The sequence below is a fragment of the Bombus huntii genome, chromosome 3 (assembly GCF_024542735.1).
Source record: "Bombus huntii isolate Logan2020A chromosome 3, iyBomHunt1.1, whole genome shotgun sequence".
NCBI classification, from domain to species: domain Eukaryota; kingdom Metazoa; phylum Arthropoda; class Insecta; order Hymenoptera; family Apidae; genus Bombus; species Bombus huntii.
The window spans coordinates 15047296-15067502 of record NC_066240.1 but is presented as its reverse complement, the minus strand read 5'-3'; the positions used below and the strand labels follow the sequence as shown (position 1 = coordinate 15067502).

Genomic DNA, 20207 nt, shown 5'->3' with positions numbered 1-20207 from the left:
TAGCGAAAAGCATTATTTAATAAAATTGGTTGACAAAAATTGGATCTAAAAATATTCATTGAATGCCGATACACATTTTAAAAAAAATAGATGAAATGTAAAATAAATGTCGAAAAGTATTGCCTGATATTCTCTTTCTTAAAGTCGCTGCAACTAATTTATCGCTATTTCGACAATGAACAGCTGAAAGCAACGTCACAACATTTTTCATACCGTGGTTAGAGTTTCGTGCTCTAACTTCGTAGACTGCCGTCCCTTTTCTCGCTCGTCGACATAATGTCCTTTCAACCCCCTTTTAAAACCCCTAAGCAGTAACAGTTACAATGTGATAGGGAGCTCTCTAGCCTCATCGACTTCGACATTTCAGTCAGAGAGAAAACTGTACGTGACTGCCATTACCAAGGAACCATCTTCGTCAAAATGCTTCGCGTTTATTTTTAAAGTTGCTTTTTTTGATAAAAAAAAAAATACACGTTGTAGATTACTCCTTAAGTATGTGATAAAATTGTTAACAATATCGTAATTATCATTATTATCTTAACACTTATGTTATAATTTTAAAGCTATAGATATCTTGTTACCGATTCTAAGCTTGAATCCATTTTACAAAAACATTAACGAATATATCGTATTCCTGATCTAAACATTCGGAAAAGTAAAACGATGCGCGCTAATAAACTATATTTATTAGGAGATTCGCAGGATGACGATCTGATGGACGCCAATCGCACAGTTATCGATTACCTGTCGCCAGAATCAAATAGGAGATTGAGCGGACTTGTGGTTTGAAAGAAAAACCACTGTAGCATATGTGTCCCGTAGGGGTGCTTTTTATCGGAACCATTATAAAGGTTTTCAGAAAGTTTTCGACAGCCTACCCCAGCAACATCCACCGCCTGAGAAATACATTGAATGTAGGGTTGCCACAACAAAACCGTTTGCTTAAATCTACGAACAAAATACTTAAAACTACTATCGGTTACGCGTTAAATAAAGAAATGAAAATAACGCTCGATAAAATGTTTATCTATCGTCGACTATGATAAAATCTATATTGAATTGTTTAGTTCTGAATTTTCAAATTAAGAAAGTGCGACTAATAGGCGCAAATACAATGTTGGAAAGCTCTTCTTTCGTGCTTTCACTGACTTTTGAAATAGTCAGATTCCAAAGGCAAATCTTAACGACGTTTAATCATTAATAACGCGACTTCTTTCATGCTATTACTCATCGCACAAGCCTATAATCAAAATACAAACGCCCAACAAACATCCCAGCGAACCTAATGTCCAAATTAAACAAAATCTGTTTATCATTACGATGTTCTCGGTGTCATCTGCTCGAGGGACATAAATACAAGCTGCGGGGATGACTCGGCTGCGCGCATCCGCCGCCTCTCTCAATCTAAAGCTCGTCGGGGGAAATTAAAACGGCCCGCAATCATTCAACAAAATGCCTCTACCTGGTTTTATTGGTCGAAAAAGCGGGATCTACGTGGAGAAAGGGAAATAAAGGGAGAAAAGAAAGAGAGAGTTGCTCGTCCGGAGCTCTGCTCCTTTCGCTGTTTGGCTGTTTGCGATTCAATACGACAGAAACATCGGGCCCTGGCGAGTCGCCGAAAGGAAAAAGACAAAACGAGCCGACATCGGGGGCCGCAGCAGGCTCCACCGCGAGGTAAATCGAGAAGCTGCGCCGCTAGCTGCGAGTCGAGGAGCCGTCCGGGTGCGGACGACCAAGAGGACTCATGATTCAGTTAGGAGGTTTGAGGTTTGAGGTCTGGCCGTCATTATGTCGCCTGCCGCCGTAGCTGGCGGCTTGTCTGACGAAGAACGCCGAGGTGGCGGCGGTGAAGGAGAATGGAGAGGCAAAAGGAGGTGGGGAAGACCTGTGGTAGCGGATCAAGAAGGTGGAGAACGAAGCAACAGCGGCTGAAAGAACAAGAGAAGGAGGAGGAGGAGGTGGAGGTAAACCGAGGAGGGAAGAGGACAAAAACGAGGCATTAGCGCTACCCGTGCTACCGTGTGTTCCATGGTCTGGCTGACCGCCCGCTGATGCCCATTTCTACTTACCAAATTAGCATTATTACCCGGCACGGACGCAAAAATGCAATCAATGTGTATATCCGTCGGTACGTATGTAGAATCGAAAAAAGAAGGTGCCGACCCCCGTCGGACGTCGATGTACCCGCCGCGAACCAGTGTTAACGACCCTGATCCTCACCGTCCCCGAAGACGTACGAGTGTACCTGCGCTCGGGCATCGGTTAGCACCTTCGATGCTTTATACGCGCCACGATTCCCAAAACTTCTTTTTCCCAGGTTTGCTGATTGAACGGCCTGAAAAACAGGATTACCTTAAGATTGGCCATGTCTCGTGTAGAGTACCAGCCACGCACCAAATAAATCTCGAAAACTCGATCGTTATGAAGGGGCGGGAACGTTTTACGTATTACGACTACGTAAGTAAGAGAGAAAAAGATAGAAGGGAAACTTGAGTGATTCTACACGAAGACTACAGATGAAAAAGACGATAAGACACATTTTCTGTTTTTCGCGGGCAAGCAGTTCTTGCGGCAAAATTTTGGTTTACTGCCTATTTACAAGATTCTCTTTATATTACATTTTGAAGCTAAATAAGTTTGTACATCGCGAAAAGATGATATAAACAATAAAGGATTCTAAGGAGAATTTACAAAAAAAAAGTATTTCTGATCGTCATTTTTCTATACGTTTCAATTCATACAGTTGGTCTTCTAAAAGACTCGGTGAGGAAAGAGAAACGCTTTGCTCGCTTGAGGGATGAACTGACGAGCAGTGTTTAAAAAACGCGATTAGGCGTGATTTATAACGGTTGTTGATGTCCAACGAAATTTTAAAGACCTTTTCCATGAGATACGTTTTAGAAAAATTATGCAGCGCCACTTCAAAGAAATCGACGTACATCGGCTACGCGGCTGAGTTTTCGAGCTAGGTACCTCATCCGCTCGTTTAATATGCATACTACCCGAATTTTATGTGTATCAGTCAAGTCTCGCTTTTACATAAATATTTACATCAGGACACACCTCGTCGATTTTAATGACCTTGACATATGTTGCCATTCGCCGCCGTACGGTCTTAGTTTCCGAGAAATTCATATAAGCCTTCAATTAGATTCAGTTTCCATTACATTTTATTCTGGCATCTCAGGTGGCCACATTTTTATACAGCCCAACCTAAATTCAATTGATCGATGTTAATCGTCTTTAATATAAATAAGAAAAGATAAATAAATAGTTTGTAGCTTGGGTTAGATCGATATCGCTAGCATGACTCAATTTTTATTTCATGCAATCTAGTAAACGTATCGTAAATTTGATTACTATTTTATTTATTATTATTTATGTATATCTTAGCATTTTGTTCAGTTCTTTGGCGTTCCTAACTATCTAAACTTTGATGAAAGTCTGGTTCGAACAAACGAGCTAATGTTCCTTTGACTGCATAATTAAATCTTAAACTATTCAAAAAAAAGTATTAAATTCGAAACTTAATTCTAACCTATTCATACGTTATCTAATTCTTTTTCTCGTTGGTCCAACTTTAAGGATAAATACACTGAAAAAGTATAGGAAGTTAACCGATACTCACACAAAAGTCATCATAATTTCAAATTATTAAACCAGGTATCGATACGACAAACCAAAACGCGTGATTAAACGATACTTCGATACCGCGATCGAAGTTAAGAGGCATAATCCGGTGAATTCTCACGCCCCTCTAATTTGTCGTGTGTATAACCTCTGAAACGCCTAGTTTGGCTTCCAAATCGAGCATCGCGCCCACCTCGCCACGTTTTTACGAGAGAACTTTAAAATTTATCATGCAATTCACCTTCCATCTACGCTCGAGAAACGTACGTTCACGTGGAGCGTAATCACTTTAATCTTCCGCTAATGAGAGTACCCGCGACCCATAAGCAACGAGATTCCATAATTTTTCAACGACGCCTGGCGCTCCTCTGTCGGTCGAGCAAACAACACGAACTCATAAAATGGCGTTCTCGCGCGAGAAGAAGTTCGATTCGGTTCTTCTAGATGCACGCACGGCACGCACACGCACACATGAGCACATGTACGCGTGTCGCGCCACGTGTATGCATGTATGACATGAGCAGCGGAGAAGGCTCGACTTTGGAAGCCTCAGGGCATGTAGACGTATAGGCTCCCCGTGTTACGCATCGTGCCGCACACGGGGCATACATCACTCCACGTGTGAACCCTCACCACCACTAGCAACATCAGCGCCGGCGACCTCACCTTTTAGATAGCTGTCCGTTCCGTGTTGCTGCTGCCGTTGGTTTCTCGGTGTGCCTGCACCGCGGTGTGTTGGTAATTATTATTACGAGGGATAAGAAGAACGAGCCGGGAGAGAGAAACAGCAGGGATCGGTGCGTGGATCTCCTTTCGGTGTTCCCCTGTAATCAGACAGCCGGACCTGACTGCTAGGTAGGAGGGGCAAGGTGAAACACAGAGAAAGAGAAACTTACGGAAGACGTATTAGTGTCGTTTCTGATTTAAGCTGCTGCACAGACCGACTTAATTGTTTCTAACTGATCTTTTCCCCACAAGGGAAACTACTGACAATTTGTCGTTAGGTTAAGGTTAGGTGGATGTTTCTGTACGATCGGCAATGTCGGGTCGACGAACTTTTGCGTATAATTGACGTTTGAGGCGCCGCCTGCTCGGTGGACGAACAAACCAATGACCGACGAAAAGCATAGTCCTTTAAAATTTAAAACATCGATCAGTAAGTCGAAATTGGAAGGGAAAGTTGGTTTCATAAATTAGAAGATAATCATAATAACGTAGCGATGATTTATAAGCGAAGTAGCAACTTTTTATTCGTCGGATAATTGAAACTCGGCAACGCCGGCCGACAAGTCGCGTATGCGTGAAATAAGAAAGCCGCAGCGCCGTGCGCAGGAAATGTACACTCTCGGTTCGGTGCGGGTTAACATCGAATTATCGTTCCGGCAATTATCGTTAGCTGGGTGTAATTAAATTATTTCTCGAAGCCTGCGAGGAATTTAACCCGTTTTACCGCTTTTAGAATATCGCCCGATAGCACGATTGTACACACACAAACCACGGGTTTCAGCTACGTAATTACAGGTACGATAATTCATCGACGCGCGCACACGCATGCGACCTGTTCATCCGCGTCCGTGTCTACGTACGAGTTTCGTTAATAACGGTTTGCACCTCTGCCGAGGCTAATTAACGTTTCCCACTCCCTGTACCGCTAATTACGCGTCCTTAAAAAAATGTCCTTATTATCTTAAACACCGGCTTTCGGTAAAATCTGGATTTGTCGATCGACGAGAACGGCGCAATAAAACCACACAGAGACCGATCGCCTGCGTTTTCTCTTCGAGCCAAACGATAAATTTTCAACGTAGAACGAGAACTTCGGAAACACGGCTGGGGGGCACGTTTCGCGCTGCTTTGTCCTTTCGACTCCTCTCAGCCTCCCTCAACCACTTTCCTTTCTATTTCTCTTCTCTTTCCAACTTACTGGATCTCTCTGTGCGTCCATCCTTCTCTCGTTTCGGCCTCTTTCTAACCTCCTTCCCTGCAAATTTACAATGCCCTCGCTTGTAATAAGCGGTTGCGCGCTTCGTTCACGATTATGAGCTCACTTCAGGTACCGTGAGGACTTATCGAGTTAAGGCCCTTCCAACCATGGAACACCAAACAACGTCTTCTCTCCCTCGAACGATACCCCCTCGGTGGAAAACGAATTTTCACTTACACTTACACTGGCGATTCACGATTCACGCGTAAAGTGTGTAAAATAATATAGAACGTTTTCTTGAAGATTTGAAGGCCCCTTCACGATGAAAGGAAAATAATATAGTAAAAGGTTAATGCGTTTCGTACTGAGAGAAAGGTAAGCAATTTAGCACTTTACATTTAAGGAAAGAGGTTATATTAGAATATTTAATCACGTAGTCTTAGAGATATATAATATATAATCTTAGAAAATATACAAATGTGTGCGAATATTTAATTTTATGAAGAAAGGAAATGAAAATTGATTCGTCCGACTTCTTTATCGTGCAATTGTTTTTCACTTTTTAGGTAAATAAAGTTTCTCATTGAAAGAGAAGGAGAGACAAATAAATCAAGTTGAAGATTTTGCAAAGAAACCACTTTTTTCTAGAGAGACAGATTTATGGCGATGTAAAAAAGATGGCATTCTAATTATGTAAAATGAGGTACGTTGATACATTAAGCGGTAAGTTGCAATTAAGAGTTTTAAGTAAAAATAATTGCACGAAAATAATAAATAATGATACCTTGTACCTTTTAAGTATAATTAATTATAAGAATACTCTCTTGCATTATTGCAAATAAATTTCACGTGACATTAATTTTTGCCATTAATATGCAAAGCTATCTAATTTCGAACATATATATTGCTAAATATAAATAACAATAAAAAGTGATAATTTGTATCAATTATAGAAATAACAGATATGATTATATTATATTATAGAGTAAATATTACCTACGTGAAAATTAGTGTGTCTTACATTGTTGTAAAATGAATTATTTTATACATGTAAGCTATTAGTATTCTTACCTTGACATTTTCAACTGGTGCTTTCAGCAGTTACCCCGTTCGCATAAACGTTTTAAATCACTTTCTCATGAATAAAGGATTTTAGTTTAATCGTTTCTGATTTATAGTTAACTTAATGTCGTCCAACCGCGTTCACTTAAGAAAATTATAGAATACTTCAATAACATTGTTTAAATAATTTTGAAATTTCGAATTTATGAATAAAACGAAAAGATCAAGGTTTCATATACTTAAAAATAACTTAAGAAGTTTTATTCGCATATGCTATAGAACGGTACTAAAAATTAAAACCAGAAAAGTATGATGCAATATTTGATAAGGAACTAATTGCCGTTTCAGATTGCGGTAGCGAAAGTTATGTAAATTTCCGTACAAACGCGTGACATTTGGAACATTTACGGAAACTTGTCTACGAGGAACTTAATCTAGTCAGCTGTGAGCTGCTAATTATTAGCTATCGTGTCGATATCCATACACAGGCTATTAATCTTTCTTAATTACTCGACGAGAGATAAATTTCAGTGATATCTTAATACTAGATCAGTATTTAAAAATGTTCACTTTTTCTAAACGACAAAACTCTCCATTTCCGCCTAAAAATACTTTTTTTTTTCTTTAAAATTTAATGCTGTAAATATTACAAACAGATGGTCAATAGAGAAAAATATCCATTTCTAATCATTTTTTTAGAATATAGGGAATTTTTTGGTAATATTACAGAATCTGTTCTTTCTTTTTACTCATCAAATATAAGTGAGTAGCACGATCACTGTCGTGTACATCGTCTTCGTTGGGTAAAAAAAAAATAGAATACGATATCGTTACACTAATGTCCAGCTCCTTAAGTACCTGACGTATGTGAAACTTCTGAATAGCCGGAGGGAAGATTAGGGATTCGAATCGGTGGAATGTACCACGGGACGGTGGCACGGCGTGCTTTGTAAGGGAGACACGTGCACCACATGTTTAAGCTTTAAGTGACGGTCACAGTCCAAACATGTCGCGGACAAGTTAGAGCTCACACAACTCACCGCGGCAGCATCCTTCTTTAACCTTCCGCGATTCAACGCGCTTCCGAATCTAATAAACCACTTGAAAAAAAGATCGTAAAATTAAGTACAGTATTGTACACGAGACGAATAGTTTTATGAGAATGTTGCGATTTCCTATACAACTCGAGAACTTTCGTTATCTTACATTTTTTGCTCACATAATGATATCGTATTGTTAGTTGTTTAAGAGATTAAGATTATTTCGTAAATAAGATAATACCCTTAAGTATCCGTACTAAATATATCGCACGTGAAGTTTATCACAATACATCAGCTTTATTAAAATTTTTAATTGGATTAATGAATTATTAATTTCGAACTAGTAGTCTTGTATCTTTTTCTTGAGCTTTGAATTTATATTTTATATAACTAATGGTTTACAGATCATTTAAACAAGTATATGTATATCTTTAAAATTATATTTGACACATACAGTTTTCATTCTGTCATTTTACTTTCACTTCGACTTTTCTTATCTTATGTATTTAAAATGCATTAATATTTAATCTCAGTATTTTTATTACATTTAGTAATAAACCATAAAAATCATGGTCATCATAGGTGCAAAAAAGGAAAATATTTCATATAAAAAATACATATATATCGTATGAAACACATACACATCCTTTTGCGTGATGTAATCGCAATACGAAAAAAGAAATGATAACCCCAAGAGAGGGTGTCACAGTGTCAGCTACGGTGAAAAATTTGCCAATTAAAAAAATCTCATTTCTCCCAGTAACGAGGGGCGGCGTGCAATTAATGTCAGCGGCGAAAATGATTTATGGGGTGAGGTGGGAGAGATGCAGGTTGTAGGCGAGAGGCTAGCTTATCATAAATTAATGAATTATCAGTACTCGATATGGGGAGCATAAGGGAGGAAGAAACGTTCGCGCGCGCGCGCGCGCGCAGTACGTCAATATGGTATTTGAAATATTCATCGATGCACTCCGGTGTACAAGAAATTTTCTCTAAGGCGTATTTATATCACGTAAAACTTTTATGTATGACGGTAAAATTCTTTGGGGTGACAACACCGATGAAAAACATAGCGTCAAGACGTGTGCTTACAGTAGTTATAAATGGGAGGACCCATCAGCAGTTGTTGAGGAACGCCATCAACGTCATCGTCTATAGTACTCCTTAAAAATTGATAAATAATTCAATTTTATGTAACCATAGATCGTGCAACTTCTAATATTTTTAATTAATTGGTAAAATGACAAGAATATCAATTATAAAATAACTAAAGTGATATTAGAATACACGATCACCAGTGAAATACACATGTATGTATATGTGTATGTTTATGACTCACAATACGAACTGGTATGTTTATGTCCACTGTCAAGAACTACGTCGATGTTCCGCGATTCTCCTCGACGCGTTCTTTAACCTCTATTCATTTCACTGTCTTTTTCTCGTATACGTCCTTTTCTTCCTCGCCTTCACGCTTGCATACTTTCTTGTTCTCAATCACTATTCTTTCGCTACCTTTGTCTCATACTTCAACAAAGAGATCGTGCATTCTCTTTTCCACTTAGAATCTATTAAGTCTATTAAGAAGCGCATTGAAATGAGATTCAAATCAAGGTTAGGTGTGAATTAAACCGTGCGACATAAATGAGTGGAATTTAATTGCGAAGACATTGTGCAGTCGTCAATGTTCTCGTCACCTAAATTTTTTTAATCAGTGTGCTTATCAGTATTTTTTAATAAGTATCATTTGCTATTGTTGGTACTATATTATGCTATAGCTATACTTCAGTCTGTATTGTACTATCTAAATAAAGGAAGCATATATAATCATTTAAATAGTAAGTAATTGTCGTTAATAACAGTATAAAAATATAAAATTTTCCAAGGATTTTCAGAAATCAATTATAACGAAGATTAGTTATGAACAATAGTCTCGTAACAGTCGTATAATTGTCGCAATGGTTTATTTCCGCAGATTTATCGACGTATTATCAAGCATTATTCGTGAAACTCAAGTCTCCTTAACGTATCATTTCAATCGAGAATTGTTATTTTACTTACGAAATTATTGAAATCGTTTTAGCTTTATATTATATAAATGAAAGATACACGCGTCGAATATCATATTTGCCTGGAAAATCGTCGATGGTTTAAACGTCATTCCGTGTTCCTACATCGTCGACTGTAGCTGCTTACGGGAAACGTAATTCGCTAATCAACCTGTAGTCGCCGCCACCATCGCCAACATGGCCACGTGCTAGACGTGTTTACGTGAACTGCGTCATCTTTCGTATTTTTCTTGTTCATATACCAAAGTGTTAGCTGTGAGATTACAGTGTTGGGTATCGGGTATAGTCATATGATGCGCGTGTGGTGACTAGCAGTCATTAACGTGCTCCTCGTGGGCATGGCGGGTGTGGACGTGCCTGTACCACGGTGCACCTGCAACGTCAAGGATTTGACTACCTGTTCCGCTGTCAATCAGGATTCACCCACGAGTAGAGCCGTAAGAAGTTATAGACCACATGGGAGCCTCGCCAGGTTACTTTATGATAAGCAGAAGGCGGATGAACAGCTCGAAGCGTACGACAAAACCCAGGTAAATATTAACGTAAATAGGTTACATTTCCTATTCAATCCTCTGCATACATATCTGTAGCCAACCCGCGCGTACTCCGTTCTTCGTATCGCCGCCTGAGGTCACGTCAGTGGCCTCAGGACCGTAGATACGTTATAGCGCTTCCAGCTAAAATGACACAACTACATTACATTTTTATTTAACCGATTTTCTAAACATTACTACAATTGTTATATTAATTTTACAATGAATTCATTTTCAATATATATAGATGTATATATATATATATATATATATATATATATATATATATATATATATATATATATATATATATATATATATATATATATATATATATATATACATATATATATATATATATATATATATGTATTTCAACGTTGTAAGGGAAATTCGTGTTATCGCTTCACGTAACGAATTTGGCCGTTCCAAATTCGATACAGGTTTGATCGTGCTATATTGAAAAGTAAGATTTGTTTAGTGGGTCAGATAAGATAGCAAAATTTGGAATGCAACTGATTCGCGCGTTTATTTTCGTATTATTTGATGGATAACTAGAGATATGTTCGGTGTCGACCTTAGTCGCGTTTAATTAAAATAACGTCGAGGAGAAATTTCTTTTTCCGTGAATGAAGGATCTCTTGAATCTGGTCTTAGTAAATTCCGAGTGGCGCACGGGCCAGCAGGGTAATTGGGTTGTCGGGGGAGGAAGTAGCCACTAAGGCGAAAGCAAGGGGGAGGGAGCAAGGAGAGCAGTAATAATTAGTACAATTACCGCACAAGGCCAACCACTGACTGCCCTCTCATTCCGCGAACGACGCTACTCAAGAGTCAAGAGCATGCTCAGTAATTACAGGATAATTACGTTCTCGATATTCCTGAAACATCTTCAAACGCCAGTCCCGAACACCGTCCAGAGCGTCTTGCCTCGCTCTATTTATAATTATATCTTTATGGTTGCCTTCAATTCAACTCCTCGAAGTCACGAGCGATCATGCCGAGACCGTTGATCGCGTTGAATCTATGAAAACGATCACAAGACAAAAGTCTGCCAACTTGGAAGCTACTAACAGCGCTAGTTGCTAGTTACACAACTTCAAACGTTCAATCTATTAATACCGACAACAGCGTGCGATGGTTCGCGTTTCGATTCGTCGTTACTCATGCTACGCGATTACAAGGAACGTTGAAAATAATGGCGTAGTTCGGAAGGAACAGATTTTTAATTTTACCATAAAGTAAGATTAAAACGTAAAATTCGCTTTTGCGAGAAAAATTGAATTTGGAAATGCAAGAAACTAAGACGACGAAAGCATAAAATTCCTATGACCGATAGCGGTTGCGTTTGAAATATTTTGAAATTAGCAGTTACGCGTAATGTTTAACCTTCTGTTAGGTAATTTAACGAGACTGTGATAAACAATACTTATTTATAACAGATGTATACTCCGTATTATCGTCGGTTCAATGATTGTATTTCTTATAGGAAAGGTATAAAGTCGGTTAAATTTAAATGACGAGGTGTTGTTCAATTAATCGCTTAAATTCTTCAACATTTGTAAACAGACACATATTTTATATAATCTAAGCCTGGAAGTAGAACGCAGAACTTAAATACACGTTCAATTCTTCCTACAAAATTGAGCAGATTTTTCCTTAGTATCGTCCCAAACGAATTTACAAATTTCACAGGCAAGCAACGTCTCGAAGAGTTTTCGCCTACCATTCTTCGCTTTGAACTTATTCTCAGCTTCGAACATGCCTTCGCACGACGATCTCGAACGCGTCCTTTTACATCTATATCGTTTCACACGCGGCCAGAAGGAAAACGAGAAAAAAAGAAACACACCTCTTTACGTTTTCCATTACGTAGCTAGCATAGGTTGGAAATCCGCAGAAAGTCGACTGGCGCGTCCGATCGCGTATTTATTCATCTAGCGGAAGAAAGAAGCTTTTATCGGTGTTTGCGAGAACCTTTCGCGTGCGACAGAGAGCAAATCGATTCGGAGGGCCGCTCGCTCGAGCAGGTGCTCGCAGGAAAAGGGAAGAATCCCATTCGGTCGCGTGAAACGAGAAATTTGAAATTCGTGCGGAGGGACGCCCCCGCGAGATTTGCCTCAACCCCCTGCCGACCGAAATCGAGGCGAGACGTCGCTTCACCTTCTCTCTCTCTCTCTCTCTCTCTCTCTCTCTCTCTTTCTCTCTCTCCCGACCCTTTCCTCTCTCTTTGCGTAGCACTAGGTAGTTCTCTGTGCCTGCCATCGCCTAATATCCCTGAGCAGTCTGAAAACTTTACTCTCAGACCGAGTGGCGTGGATGCGTCGACCCGGTGGTGTTTTAAGGTTTTTAAAAGACTGGCGGCGCCGTTCGTTTCCTCGCGGATCCTCCTCTAAGGAAAGAGATGGAAAAATAGAGAGAAAGAGGGTCGCGTGGAACGCTGCTTTGAAATATTAAGTAACTGATGGATGAGACTCCTGAGGGGAAGAAAGAGAAAACTCCTGCAACCGAGACAACTACCACCGAAAGACGTTTCCGTACACTTTTACACCCCGTAGCCTAAACAACGCGTCCCATTTCTTAGGAATTTTAACTCGTCCTCGGTGCTGTCGCCAACCAGTTCACGGCAGCTTGCGAAACACGCGTATCTCGAGCTCGCTCGTAATAATAACAGCAACGCTCGTGATAATAATGTTTATTACCTTCGTGAAGTGTGGCAAAGAGAAGTCCTGATTGCGAGCAACTTCGGCGAGGCTAATGACGATTCGCTTTGACCATGTTAAATAGAATTTCTCTGTTTGCTTGATGAGGCCCAACTGGTAACTACGAGACGCGATTTTAAGTTTAACCCCTTCACGTTTGCGGTGCGTCGCGACGTCGTCGCGAATGTAAGTAGATCATTTGGTGTATTATGGATGAAATATTTAACGAATTACACGAATGAAATTTTCATGGCCAAGTATGTCGTTCGTGGCCCAGGAGACTTTACAAGTAGCTACTGTACAAATATACGTATCTACTTATGCGGTATTATAGTTGGGTGAACGTGAATTAGCAATCAAGGAATCTCGACAGATATTTCGTAATAATTTATATCGGAATTATGAATATGGATTTTGAAATTATGAAAAATTTTTGATCAGCGAAAGAGGTTGCGCTTACGCAACATAAGATGATACATCTGTTGCAAGAATGTAAATATTATGTACGATCTGAGAGGAAGATGTTATTTTTGAACGCAAAACACGAAGAGTATATTTTCCAAAGACTGTCTTTTTTTTCTTAAGCTCCGTGTTATAATGATATGTTTTGAAGTAGATGCTAATTTAAACGGAATTGTGTTATGGCGAGTTAAATTTAACTATGACGCGTACCATAATGGTCAAGTATCCGAACAACGATTGCTATTTACGTCCTTCGCGTTATCAATGAAACGTTACTTCACGAATATTAATTGCAAATGAATTTCAAATGATTTTTTAGAACGTAATATCGTATACGATACTACTGTAATTTAAAAAAGATACTCTTCGGGAATATTTGTCCGTCGTATTATTCACGATCGTTCGTCGCGTGCTACATTAAGAATTCTAACAGTAACTCGTCTCTTACGTCAAACTGTAATAATATTTTCTTGTCGTGACACGCAACGTAACAGAGTTTAAAGAGGCTAGATATCTCGGACAATTTTTAATACAAGAAGACGCTAGCGAAGAGTAATATTCGACTTCCAAGTGGATCGAAACATACGTGCCTATTACATATAACGTATATATAACAAAGTCTAAAAGTTTAACAAAATCGTTTATTTAAGTTAATTAATCACCAACGAATGCTACATCGTATCGTAGCCCGTGTTGCAACAGTTCGTCTCGATGTTATCTCTGACGAAATCGGACACCGTACAACAGCCGAAAAGATCAAAACAAACACGAATGACGATTTACAAAACAAGTGGCCGGTCGAACGATTCGTCATCTCCGTCGAAATAGCATAAAAAACCGCAAAGGACAAAAATAAATATACATAATGTATACGCGAGCGCGTATTCATAGCTTCGAAGCGTTCTTCGAGATAAATCTCACATACGATAAATACACAGACCGGGCATATACGTACACACGTACATACTTAGCAGCGGAGAATAGCACGTGACACGCATGGCTCAGACTAAATAACGACAATGTAAATAATATCGAGTCGCGATAGTTGTTACGCGACGCAGTAGCAGAGCGCGGTGCAACGAACGAATCTAGAGAGGAACGAAGACGAGTATACGGTGCGTTATCGTTCGCGTGAGATGGTATTGTTTCGAGAAAAGAACGACCAACGGTGAATACGACTATCGTTCATGAACATAAAGCGAGATCTAGGATCTTTCGCGGCACTTTCACGGTGAAGAATCGCGAAAGATGTTGTCAGGACCGGCGATAAATCCGTATGGTCGGTGGATGTTCGTTTATCAAGTCGTATAATCGCGGGCGTGCGTCGTGTGCGCGAGCATGCGTGCGCAGTGGATCCACCAGCCGAAAAACTGATTTCTGCAGCGTAGATCGACGCTCGATCGACCGAACAAGTCGTATTTATGTCTTTATTCGTACGCAGGATACCGGTTTCCACCGTGAACGCCGATCCATTCGGCAGAATTCTCGTTCGCCGTACACGATACGCTTTGTCGCCGAACTTCTTGCGCACGAGACGCGAGTTGCCGATGCGAGGGGGCCGGCGGTGCCGCCGACCGATTTGAAAGTCGCGGGGCAAAAAAAGGCACGGTTCCAAGACGAGACTCGGTGAAACGAAGGATTTCATTAGGCCCGTCCCTCCCGGCTCTTTTGGTATTTCGCATTTTTGCTGATTTCTTCCGCGCCGGCTTTTCGTCGAGCATAGACCGTGAAAAAGCAACGAGCGATAAGCGACGTTAGCCTGGCATACTTTTCTTTTTTCCTTCTTACTAGAGATTTCTTTCGCATTTGCTACGCTTCGTATCAACGTCGCTGAACCTTTGGCTTTGACTCGAATCGCTGATTTTTGGGAATTAACGACTCGACAAGGTTCGACTCGTGAGCTCCAGCTACGCGTCGATGTTAAGTTAATAAAACGATTGTATAAATTATTCGATGGCGAATGTACCTTTCCGTCAAGTTGTTTCGCGTTCTTTTTTTTTTATCTAAACATCGTTATTAGAAGATTACAGGAGATTAGAAGATGCTGTTCGATCGCTAAGAATCGTTAACGTATCGTATCGTGCCAATAAAAAGTTTCCGTTTGTAACTCTACGCACGTACGATAACTATCAGGCCACTCGTTATCGTGCCTCGTTGGTGCCATTGCGAACAGGAATCAATTAGCAAAAAATATCATGTAAACCGGATCGGATCCTGTGATTCGGGATCTACCAACAGAGGCCCGCTTGTACCGCCTTCATCCTGGTCAATTCAAGTTTTATTAACACTTCGTAAGGTGTATCATTTCAACCACTTATGTCTCTGAAATTGTCGACCAGACACTTTACGTTTCACACGCAATAACAACAAGTTGCTATTACCTCGTAAAGGTAGATCAAAATCGACGTGATAGGTATATTTCGGATTCTGCGCGAGTATACCGAATGTGTCAACGTAAGTGACGTTTAACTCGGTATTCGATCCGGTAATTTCGTAAAGTAAACGATAGATTCCGAGGAATTTTTTCCGATTTTCCAGGGTCGACTTCGACGAATGCCTTTGACGACAAAAAGAATTGCACGCAACTTGTCTTTATCTAAACGTAATTTAATATATTAAATTTAATCGTAGGTAGATAAGAAATATCAAGCGAAACTCGGAATATATCTTTATAATCCATAAATTAATAATGATCAGAATTTTATTTGCTCGTGAAAAAGCAACGTTACGATCGACTGTCGTTTTCTTCTTTTCTTTTAATTCGAAATTTGAAGATCACCGACAACTGGAAACCTCGATCGACGGTATTGAAACGAATAAACGAATGAAATGAAGTTTGAAGGATAATAAGCTGGACAGAAGGATGCATAACTTCCAGGTAACTTGACGTAGTAAAAGATCAAACAACCGTAACTGATATCTGTTTTACTGTAAAAATAGAAAGACACGGGTATCTACTCGAGCACTCGTTACCTTTAAGGAGAATTCATTATTAACTTCGGTACTCGCTTATCTTTTTACTACCAGGAAAGTGTAATCCTCTCGATCACGGATAAAAGAAAAAATTCGATCTTTGCAACCTTTCGACACGCTAAAATCTGATTAGTCGCGATAATCGTCTCGGTATCCAGAGAAACAGCGTTTCGTTCTCAGGTTCGCATCTTTGAAACTATTAAACAACCACATGCGCGGTTCTACGTGCAGCGATAGAGATTCCGCTCTAGCCAAGCCCGCGGGACCAAGATCAAGATCGAAAAGCAACATTTCGGATCCTCCTCTCGTTAGCGTGGCAGCTTCGACCGATAAACGTAGAGGAGATTCATCGCTACGAAGGCTCAGAGTGAAATAGTTGGTAATACGAAATAGTTGGTAAAACGAGATTGCCGCGCGCAAGGTGTTATCCTTCGCGACAAGCTAAATTAGCGAGTGTACGGAAGATTTTCGCGCGCACCGTATACTTATCGTGGCTTCGACAAAAGCATCGCGATATCGTTCCTCTCAAAGAACAAAGAAGTAAAGGAAACGAAAAGCAAGGGGCAGGGGGGGAAAAAAGTTAAAAACCAAGAGAAAAAGAAGAACGAGTAAAATAAATATCAACGGCTTAGGAACGGCTCGTGGATATCGCGGAGAAAAGGAAGAGATATTATGGATGTAGGAGAGAATACGATAGTGCTTTCCGTACGTGAACACGGACCTATCGATGAACCGATGCAAGGGAAGAAGAAGAAGGCTGTCATAAAAGCCGTGGAAAACGTTGGAAAGCCTGTTGAAAAAAGGCCGAGAAAGGGGACGATGAGACGGTCGAGCCGCACACATCGTAATTTGCAAGTTATTTTACGCGGCTATACGGATCGGATAACGAAGCCGCGGGACGGACACAGATCGTTATCGGCTCGTTCTCGAAATATTCCTCTGGGGCACCACCGGTAAGTCGAGGAACGTACAGAGAGTAGAACGTACGTAACCAGAGAGTGCTCTTCCAGCCGTTTCACGCATGATCGATCGCGTCTCGCGCCAACCAAAGGCACTCCAAACGATTATATCGGTTCCATCCGTGTGGGTATACGTACTTGCTTATACAGGCTGTTTCAGAAAGTTATGCCAAACTTGGAAAGTACGTACACGACGGCGCTCGTGAAACGAAGCGAACGAGCGTTCGGACGTTTGGGCCAAATATCATCGGTCTTGGTGTCGCGAGACTTTCTCATCGGTGAGATTATTATCTGCCATATGTCGTACGTTTGAAATTTCATTAGCGGTATAAAGAGACGCGACTGTCGCGATCGTATCGGTCAAATTTCAAATCTGAAAATGTACGCCGTACGTAGTACCTATCTATAGGAAACGTTTGCTTGGTACGTACAAGACATATATATATATATATATATATATATATATATATAATAAAAAATTAGTACGCGTAGCGTTTGTACGAATAGCTGTCTTAAACGTATAAATTAAAATTCCTTTTATGGAGAGTCTTTGATCGTTTCGACGAATACCACGTGCTTCTAAAGTTTGGCATCAACTTTCTGGAACATCCTATACGTAGCTACGTATACGTCTGCACGATGCGCTGTCTGATAACGATCCGATTCATTTTGCATCATCGCGGATAGCGCTTACAAATAATTTCGAATCGACCATGTTCGAGAACGATCGTTCGCGAAATAGTTATAGCTGTTTCCTGAGCGAGAAGACTATGTCCAAGAAGATAGTTGATTGCGATTGGTTTAGCTACCAGTTCGGTCGTGGCTTCGGCGCTGGCTTAAAACGTTCCAAGATACGTACCTATTTATCCGAGAGTATTAGAAATTTATTTAGTCGAACTAGATGTCGAGGAATAGATATTATTATTTAGTTTATACTAGATTTTATTTGTAGTTGTAAATGTCTATTATATGATTATATATCTATTTTATGATTATACAGTTGTATAATTAATTTATATATATTTCATAGAAATATATATACAGGGTGGTTGGTAACTGGTGGTACAAGCGGAAAGGGGGTGATTCTACGCGAAAAAACAAGTCGAAAATATAGAATACAAATGTTTCGTTCGAGGCTTTGTTTTCGAGAAAATCGACTTTGAAGTTTCGCTCGGTACGCGTGCACTTTATCGCGTCTCGTTATAACGGATCTCACTGTAGATGTTGTTGTTTCGATGGAAAAATTAAAAAAAAAATAAAAATTTGTATTCTATATTTTCGACTTCTTTTTTCGCGTAGAATCGCCCCCTTTTCGCTTGTACCACCAGTTACCAACCACCCTGTATATGTGGAATTATATAAAATTGTACGCGGAGACAACAAGCGAATAACGCGATAAAAGTCATACTTTGTAATGGAATGTTGGAATACAACGATATTACACACACAGACACGAATAATCTTATACAGACACCTGCACAGGCATTTGAACAGGACACTTACACAGGTCATACTCGCTACTGTATGGAGAGTGGGGTTCAAAATCTTTTAAGGGACCATGGGTCACTATGTACGGTCAGTCTGAGAGTAACTGACCAACTGTCAACGATCCATAAATTCTTTACCTGCTCACTTTGTTAATTATACCATATCGCTCACTTAACACGTTGACCGCCACGACACCCATATTCGGATGTCGCTTATTCGACTACTTGCGAAGGATCGTCGTAGGTATTTGAAAAGATATTCCATAATAATAAATTGTTAATTAATAATTAATTGTAATAGTAGTTGAATTGTTATAAAATAAAAATACGAAAATGGTTTATTAAAAATATTATTTAGAATGTAAAACTTTTCTGCCTTTGTTCGGTCCATTCGACGTCTTTTATTCGCATAACATAGTTTGCACGCGCGTCTAATGCTTCTTCCGGAATCGTTTTTCCGAACGGCGATATTACGAAGACAAGAATTTTTTGTATTTTCGGACAACCTTGATGATTTTGCAACTAACGACTGTCTAAATATTCTAACATTTATATCTTCCCTTGTCGCAATTTTGTAAACGGTCAAAGCGTTTGCAACAGGAATTCGCAGAAGGAATGCCAAGTTTTCCGTACCATTTGATTCCTTTTCTAATCGTGGTGGCGTAAGAAACCATTTGGTCGGAATAATCTGTACCACACTTTCCTTCGTTATATTCGACAACAGCAAGTGGTTTTAACGTTGCGAACAAACGAAACGAAAGATCATTCTTGAGACTACCACTTGAGCGATTCGCATTACTAAAATATCGATGGGTGCACCTAGCAGAGAACGCTCGGTACTGCTGTACGCGTGGTCTGACGGAGATTTCTTTGAAAACGCGCGTGGCAGTCAACGCGTTAAATTCTAACATGGGGAAATCGTAGAACTCGATATGCCATCGATTAATTTCCATGTTACCAAAGCTGTCTTTTTATTCGCTTTGAAAAATACCGTACGCGTTTTATGTATTTTTGCTTCTTTAAATTTTTCCTAAATGCACCAACATTCGCAGCCTATTCGCGAGATTAGCTTCGTTAGATCTTTGCAAAATTCCATAGGCTTATCGCTACGTCGTTACGTGGATACGAGACGGCACGCATAAAATCACAAAGACAAGTAGTTCTTCGATTTATTTTCGCGAACGTACGAAAATTTTCGATGTAGAGTCGTCGTTATCGTAGATCGTGTCGGCAGCCTGGAGGATTTAGAAAACTCGAATTGCCTCTCTTCTCGCGCAAACGAACTGATATTCTAGGCGCGGCCAGCTTCGTTAGTCGATCGTCGATCTCGATGAAAACTCCTCACGGTTAGTTACACCGACGCTTTCTG

The 20207-nt window shown here is 40.0% G+C and overlaps 1 protein-coding gene and 1 long non-coding RNA gene across 3 annotated transcripts in view; one reads left to right on the top strand and one right to left on the bottom strand.

Moving 5' to 3' along the window:
• LOC126864080 (uncharacterized) overlaps positions 1-9708 on the bottom strand; it is a 156823-nt gene extending 147115 nt beyond the window's left edge. The window contains exons 1-6 of the long non-coding RNA XR_007689060.1: positions 6626-9708; positions 5555-5869; positions 4527-4762; positions 4297-4454; positions 3064-3213; positions 2070-2335 (exon numbers count right to left, since the gene is read on the bottom strand). This is a non-coding gene — a long non-coding RNA (uncharacterized LOC126864080). The remainder of the gene's footprint in view (positions 1-2069; positions 2336-3063; positions 3214-4296; positions 4455-4526; positions 4763-5554; positions 5870-6625) is intronic.
• Positions 9709-9895: 187 nt separating this feature from the next.
• LOC126864041 (protein-L-histidine N-pros-methyltransferase) overlaps positions 9896-20207 on the top strand; it is a 43333-nt gene continuing 33021 nt past the window's right edge. The window contains exon 1 of one of the 2 annotated variants that reach the window (XM_050614965.1): positions 9896-10255. In XM_050614965.1, the coding sequence (XP_050470922.1) occupies positions 10064-10255 (192 nt within the window). In that variant the 5' untranslated portion in view covers positions 9896-10063. The remainder of the gene's footprint in view (positions 10256-20207) is intronic. The other variant, XM_050614966.1, reaches the window with a different exon arrangement.